This window comes from Austrofundulus limnaeus, unplaced genomic scaffold (genome assembly GCF_001266775.1).
Source record: "Austrofundulus limnaeus strain Quisiro unplaced genomic scaffold, Austrofundulus_limnaeus-1.0 Scaffold762, whole genome shotgun sequence".
NCBI classification, from domain to species: Eukaryota; Metazoa; Chordata; class Actinopteri; order Cyprinodontiformes; family Rivulidae; genus Austrofundulus; species Austrofundulus limnaeus.
In genome coordinates this window covers 146,760-154,721 of record NW_013953164.1, presented here as the reverse complement: position 1 = coordinate 154,721, position 7,962 = coordinate 146,760, and the positions used below count along the sequence as shown (strand labels likewise).

The 7,962-nt window shown below is 42.8% G+C and overlaps 2 protein-coding genes across 2 annotated transcripts in view; both read right to left on the bottom strand.

Moving 5' to 3' along the window:
• Positions 1-5,718, bottom strand: part of LOC106532393 (myosin-13) — a gene marked incomplete in the record, with an annotated part of 78,174 nt that extends 72,456 nt beyond the window's left edge. The window contains 1 exon segment of the mRNA XM_014028432.1: positions 5,472-5,718. Within this exon segment, the coding sequence (XP_013883886.1) occupies positions 5,472-5,718 (247 nt within the window).
• The window catches only part of tcf4 (transcription factor 4), a gene marked incomplete in the record, with an annotated part of 62,409 nt that continues 55,309 nt past the window's right edge, over positions 863-7,962 (bottom strand). Inside the window, 3 exon segments of the mRNA XM_014028431.1 lie at positions 863-5,780; positions 5,980-6,136; positions 6,336-6,565. Coding sequence (XP_013883885.1) covers positions 5,732-5,780; positions 5,980-6,136; positions 6,336-6,565 — 436 coding nt within the window.

Sequence of the window (7,962 nt, the reverse complement as noted above, 5' to 3'; positions counted from 1 at the left end):
TATATATATACTGTATATACCACTGCTGAGTTTTATAAGTGGTTACCAGCTCTAACTTTACTGCCTTCAAACTAGTTAACGACAAATAAAACTTAAAATCAGTGTTTTATTTGTGGTTTTGATGGTTTAAAACAGCTCAAAGTTGGGTTTTGGGACCCACATTGGGGTCCCAAAACATCAAGGTGGGGTCCTGAAAAGATTTTCTGAATTAATTATATTAGAAAATAACTACTAACATTTTTTTGCCTTTGTTGTTACAAAAGAGTAAGACTAGTGTACTTAAAATGGATAAAAATAGCCCAATGAAGCCTAAATTATAGCATAATTTTTTCACGTGAAAATGTTTATGATCCAACAACAGCTGGGGGTCTCAGGTCTCTGCTGCTGGTTATTTTCAGGCTCAAAGGCTGAAAAGTTTGGGAACCACTGGTCTAAAATATCCTACATGTTTAATTGTAGGTGCTAAACTAAGCTAACCTTGTATTGGACATTTTGCTAAGCTGGGCTAACTGTGTTTTAGATTATACGCTATGCTAGGTTGATTGCATCTTAAGTTTTGTCCTAACTGCAACCTGGATTTATTTATATTTGCTAAGCTAGCGTTTCTGTGTCATGGACTTTGTGCTAAGAAAGACTACAAATGTGTTGGACATGGTGCTAAACTTGATTTTGTGCTAAGCTAGGCTACATGTATCCTGGACTTTGTGGTAAATTAAATTAACCCAGTTTCAAACCATCACAACATTTTACCAATTATTCAGAGAAGAACAGATTCAAAGTTGTAATATTTCAGATTTGTTGTGCTGCTCATGTTTCCACCTGGACATTCAAATAACGAGTAGCAAAGAACAAAAGACAGGAGTGGCCATTTTGAATTCAACTCATTATTGCAGTTAAACTGGTACAGAGTAACAGATTACAAAGCTCATGGCACAGTCACTGAAAAAAATGGTGTGTATGTACAACAAGGAGGAAATAAAACAAAAAAAGTTAACATTTTGGCTAAAAGAAACACCGGGGTAAAATAAAAACGAGGATCCAGTAATTTGGGAGACAACTTGATTATACAACAAAAAGTATGGAATGAAACATCGCAAAAACAACAAAATAAAATCTCATAAAAACACGTACACCGACAGATTCAACCCTAGTGTTTGACCTGCTGTAGGTCCGAGTCAGTTTAATAAAAAAGCTCAAATGTAGCATCAAACACTTTCAAAACGTGATTGAAACTGCCTTCCATGCGATCCGATTGCTTTTTGGGGAAACAGCTGATGAGATTGTTCGCAGACGACCTGCTTCTTTACGTCAACGCTTCAATCTTTTCCTGTAAATTCGTATATTAATCACAAATCAGGTGCTAGGGCTTTTCTTTGTTTTTTAAACTCCATCTAAAAAAAGAACAGAGAAAGAAAAGTCACGGATTCAGAGCAAACCTCCGGCCACCAGGGGGCGCCACATCGATTAACACTCTTTGGCTGATAAAAAATTTGCTGCAGTTTTAGTTTTTTTTTCTTCCTTTGTGTCAAATATTTATGCCACAAACATTTTTTTATCTAAAATCTTTTTTGGAAAAAAAAGGGCGGAAATTTAGCTAATCCGATACAAACGATGTTTAGCACACGCTAACAGTTTGACACTTCCGATGGTTGGAAAATGAAAATCACTAACACTAACTTGAACTTAACTACGTAACTCACTGAGCATCACTGATCCAAGAGTTGGCACCTGGCAAATTTAACCAAACACCTTACAGAAAAAAACGAAAAACAAACAAAAAATTATCGTGTCTCACTGGAAAATCTGCACGCCACAGAAAAATGGCCGATGACTATTTACACGTTTTTCTGCAAAAAAACTAAAAAAAAACAAAAACTAACATTATGAGGAACGAAATAAAAAAAGAAATGTCTTTTTTAATCTGAGTTCTCCCTTAAACCCTCAGAAACGTCTCTCACGTTTATAAAATAGTTTTGATCACAACATTTCAATGTGACTTTTTTCCCAACACTGAATTTTTTTCACTTTTTTCATCTTTTAACGAAAAAAAAAGAAAAAAAACTTGAATACATCATATTTCTAAAACACAAAATAACAACCGTCTACATGTAAAAATATAACTTTTACATACACAATTTCAAAATAATGGTAAAGTTTGCCATTTTTTTGTTGCATACAATTTACAAACGTCTGTGACTTTGTTGCCGATCGGAGCTGGAGGAGCTCCGGTTCCCGTTTGCTCGTCCCGCGCCGGAGTGGGGGTGGGGCATACTGGTCGTAACCGGGGTCGTCATGGCAACAACAAATACGATGCAGTCAGTTGAAAAWAAWAAWAATAAAAAATGTTGATAACACTGAGGGGGTCTTCGACATTTTCTGCCAGTTCAGTTTTTGAGAAAACTCCCCGAGAAAACATTTCTTCGCCACAGATAATAAAAAAAACAAAAACGGCGCCCTCGTTATATATGTATATATTTTTGTACATTTATATATAGATCGATTTATTCAAATAGATTATTTTTTTCCAGTTTCCTCGATTTCCTGTTGGATGGTCGGGATTTTAACCAACTGACAGAACGATGCCGTCGGAGAGCGAAAAGTTTTTTTTTATGTTGTTCTATTTAAACTTTTTTTTAAATTTTTTTTTTACATTTTTTTGTATCAGACATGTAAACCAGAACAGACAAAAAAGTAACAGGATAAAAGATTGTTCTTTAAAAAAAATAAAAATAAAAAGAAAGAGCAACAAACGACCAYACACCGAGTACTGAAGACTACAGGGGCTCACAGACAAGCCGATCAAATATTGATAAAAAGCTGAAGCTATGATACAAGAAGAGACGCGTCGTCCGCTCTGGAAACTGGACCAGGAAAGTGGGGTTTCAGGGGGGTTCTGGTGGACCAGGATGAGGACTAGTCTCGCTARACGAAGCGTCTATCCGGCCGGCCTGAAGCCAGAACACGCGGTCTACTTACATATAAGCGTACAGTACATTAAATACAGTTTACTTTTTTTATTATCCAAAAAATACTTGTTTTTTTTTCTTTTTTAGCTTTTTTTAAATTTCCAGGTCTGGTAAAAAACCTGACTGCATAGAACCTAACGACTAAGAACAGGTGTCCCTAAGCTTGCATCCTATTAAAAGACCAGGTAAAATGTCCTCCTCTGGCAACCTCAATGATATGAACTCTAAAAAGGCACATCGGCAGAAGTGTGAATGTTTCAATTGCATCTGTGGGAGGGACCGGGTGGGAGAGGTGTCCGGGGCTTGTAAGGCTAGTATCCGTGAGGTACCGGGACCAGAGTTGGACTTGGGGGGAGTTAAGAGAGAYGTGGCGAGGGGCTTCAGATTGATACCAGATATATGAAACTGAATGTTCTGATGCTGAAACTTCCTGAACTGAAATCATCTCAGTTCTTCTTCGTGATTCGTTTGTGTTGCTGAACTTTGATCAAAAACCCTGATGGCTCAGGAGACGCTTTATTACCAAACCATCTTGGTCCCATGATGGTCCAATGATGGTCCAAGTCAGTGATCGAAAAGGTTTGATACCAAACCTTGGACCAATGATGGTCCAATGATGGTCCAAGTCAGGGATGGGCAAGGTGTGGTGCCAAACCTTGGACCAATGATGGTCCAAATCAGGGATGGACAAGGTTTGGTAACAAACTTTGGTCTAATGATGGTCCAAGGTTTGTAACCAAACCTTGTCTATCCCTGACTTGGACCAACATTGTTACCAAACCTTGGACCATTATGGGACCAAGGATTGTTACCAAACCTTGGTCCCATAATGGTCCCATGATGGTCCAAGYCAGGGATGGACAAGGTTTGTTATCACACCTTGGTCCCAAGAGGGTCCAAGGTTTGGTAACAAAGACCCAAACAGGACTCAAWGTCATAAACAAATGAAAATACAAATCCTGTTTGCTCCATTGGTAAAATAATAACCTCACATCCCTCCACTCCATCCTACCTCTGTGTTTGGTCTACACTAAGGGTCGGGGGTCCTAATTCCTTTGGTCAAGCAGGGGGATGGTCCATACATACTTCAACTCAAGGGGTGTGATGCRTTTCAGAATACTGCGCCCCTAAATGTAAACATTTCTTTCGATCGAGGAACAAACCACGATTAGAAATAAAACTCCCAATTAACCAGTCCAAACCTCTCCTATGACGAGCAGGTTTGGATCAGGACCAAAAGAAAACTCAGATCTTGGATCCAGTAGGGTGGCCGAGCTGAGGTGGTTGGGCGTCTAATTGGRCCAATCTTTAACAGAATGTGTTTGGAACTAAAATCTCTGGAGGTTTTCCATGAAAACACCACGAGAAAGAGGTGCAGAGGAAGACCCAGGACTGATTGGAGGGATYCTGTCAGGTCTGGAACCGCTGTGGGGGTGTCTCAACAGACGCTGGGGGTTGGGATCAGCTTTTGCTGGTTGTATAGCTAATTGCTGATTCTGGACATTTTGAAGAGGAACATTTTCAAATCCAAAATCTTCAACACCAGGAGTTGGGGTTAACAGAGAACCACTGTCCCAAACCCCTTTGTGGATAAAATGATGTGAACTTTAGGGGTAGAAATGGGACAAGTCTTCACAACAACAAAGTGGGACATCCTRTAACGGCCAAGGAGAGCTAAAATCKAAGGGTTAGGGGCAAAACTAAGAAACGGAATGCTCCCCGACTGGAAATCCAAAGAAGCTACAACTGTGGAGATAAAACATGGTTCTGTGGTTCTTCTTGGTCACCAACGATGAGACAGTTCTTCGGTCCAAACAGGCCCAATCCTTGGAACCAATTTAAAACCTTGGCATCAATCTAAAGCCCCCCGGTCCACCACGGATGGATGGGACACAAACCAGGACACGTGGGAACCCTAACGGTCCGACGGGGAATGCTTGGAGACTCGGTGATCGTTCCCCCTGCAGAACCAGCTTCTCATGATTCTCAGGTTCTTCTCCTCCCCCACCCCGTTTCAGTCCCATCTTCCTCCAGGACTCCACCTGCTCTCGGAGTTTAAACCTTCGACTCAAGGGAATGTGCCAAACCTTTGTTGATTGGAGCGGTTCTGACTCCAGACCAKACCCACGTCCTCCGGGTCCAGGGTTGGTTCTTTCTGAGCTCGTACTGAACCAAAGAGGTCTGAGTGGAAATCTGTTTCTCTTTCTAATGTTTTATAACGGTCCTGTGACCTGGTCCTGTGACCTGGTCCTGTGACCCGGTCCTGTGACCTGGTCCTGTGACCTGGTCCTGTGACCTGGTCCTGCTGTGTTTCTGGTCTTGTTTTGTTCAGATGAGGCGCAGCTTCGTCCACAGCGTGGCGTTCGGCTGCGCAGAGTTTAAAAACAACAAAACAAATCTCTTTTAACACTTTGATATGTTTTTGTTCTGTTCTCGTTTTAACAAAGTCTTTTCCCTTTTTTTAATAATATATATTTATTTTATTTAGAACCTTCTGGGTCAAACTGGGAACGCCGACAAAACTCCACCAGTTTTTAGCTGATTGTTTTCGTCCGTCCCTGCAGCCGCTCTTCGTGAAGAAAGCGTCCGGGTCGCCTCGGCCGGCCGAGCGCGAGGCGAAGCGACCCGGTTGTCCGAGTTCCTGACGGGAGGAGACGACGAAGAGGAGGGTCGGAGATGACGAACTGGAAGGAGGAAGATGAGGGGGCGGGTCCGAGCCGAAACACCCGCGTCGGCGGGTCTGATTGGTCATCGTGGAAACGCCGTCAGAGGAAGTGGTCACTCATCATCTTGATGAACTCCGGCACCTTGGACCTGGACGGGAAACAGAAACCGTTTTTTTTTTTAACCGGAGGAATCGGACAAAAAGTCGAAATGCTGAAAAAAAGAGAAAACTTTGTGGTTTTTTTTTTTTGTTTCTGATCGGTTTTTTGTTTTTTGGGTTGGAGTTGCTGATCAGAGCAGAAGTGAAATCTGACCATTCAGGGGGGGAGGAGATGTTGCTGCTTTTTACATTTGTCCCATGGGGTTTGGTCCATCGCCCATGGCGGCGGCGGCGGCGGCGGCGTGGTGGGCGGCGGCCAACGACAGCGGAGTCCCGTCCGACGTCACGGTGACCTTCTCCTCCTCGCGGCGCTTCAGGCAGGCCGCCTTCGGGTTCAGGTTTCGCTCTGGATGCAGAGGAGAGCGTTTTTAGTGACTTCMTGTTTATGTTTTTCAAAATAAAAGCACATAATTTGACTTTTCTTCCATTAAAGGCTGGTGACGTCACAGCGACGACCTCTGACCTTCCTCAGACGGTGGCTCCAGCCTGACATTTTGCTAACACACCTGYAGCTGCAGGTGGAGGTGGGTTTAGTCTGCACTGACCTCGGACCTGCTGCTCCAGACTCAGGATGACGGCCACGGCCTGGTGCAGGATCAGTAACTTGGTCTGAGGCTTGTCGCTCTTCAGGTGCAGCTGCACCATCCGGCCCAGCTCCTTGAACGCCTCGTTGATGTCGCGGACGCGCAGGCGCTCCCGAGCGTTGTTGGCCATCCTCCGCTCCCGTTCCCGCTCCATCTTCTGCTCCGGACTCAGGTCCTCGTCGTCGTTGTTGCTGCAGGGACSAACAGGAGCCAGAGAGGGGACAGATTCGGAGAGAAAAGAGTTTAATTTTGGACAAACTTTTACAYCTGAAACAGGATTTTCATCATCGAGGTAAAAAAATGGCCGCCACCACCATGAGGAAACACTCTGGGTTTGGGATCCGGATGGTTCAGATTTTACTCGTCCTCTCAGTTAAAAACAAAAAACAGTTTGTTTCTTCAGGAGGAGTGAAGCTCGACTGCAGTCAGAGAGAAAAAACTGTTTTTATTAGCAGATGACTGAAGAGTCCAAATATTAGATTCATTAGATGAACTGATACATGGTTGGATGAATAAATGTTGGATGAACGGATGGATGGATGTTGGATAAATAAATGGTTGGATGGATAAATGGTTGGATGAACGGATGGATGTTGGATAAATAAATGGTTGGATGGATAAATGGATGGATGAACAGATGGATGGATAAATAAATGGATGGATGAAAGAATGGATGGATAAATGGTTGGATAAATATAAGGTTGGATGAACRGATGGATGAMTAAATGGTTGGATGAATAAATGGTTGGATGGATGGAAGGATGTTGGATGGATAAATCGTTGGATGAACGGATGGATAAATAAATGGTTGGATGGATAAATGGTTGGATGAACGGATGGATGGATGGATAAATGGTTGGATAAATAAATGGTTGGATGAACGGCTGGATGGATAAATGGTTGGATGAATGAACGGATGGATAAATGGTTGGATAAATAAAAGGTTGGATGAACGGATGGATGGATAAATGGTTGGATGAATAAATGGTTGGATGAATAAATGGTTAAATGGATGGATGGAAGGATGGATGGATAAATGGTTGGATGGATGGATAAATGGTTGGTTGGACGAATAAATGGTTGGATGGATGGATGAATGGATAAATGGTTGGTTGGATGAATAAATGTTTGGATGGATGGATGGATGCTTAAATGGTTGGATGAATGGATAAATGGATGAATGGTTGGATGAATAAATGGTTGGATGATTAGTTGGTTTGATATACGGTTGGAAGGACTTTTATTTTGACAGTCATCTGTTTCCTGTTGGTTTCCCGCTCTGAGGCAGTGAAGCAGAACTTGGAGGATTTTGTGGGGGTCTACTCTGATGTGTGAGAAACAGCTAAAACCAGACTCAAGACCTGGAGAGACCCGTGAGTCCAGAACCAGAACCTCTGAGTCCTCCTCTGCTGTCTGGAGTCCAAACGACCCTCCACCATCATCATCATCATCATCAGCAGGGGGGAAACAGACGCTCGGTGGACAGGAAGTAGGCGTCTCTGGTGTTTTCAGCTGCTCCTCATCACTCGATCACTTCATCAAAGTTCAGAGGCTGGTTCCTAAAAGCCCCGGAGCTCTGAGTCCTTGG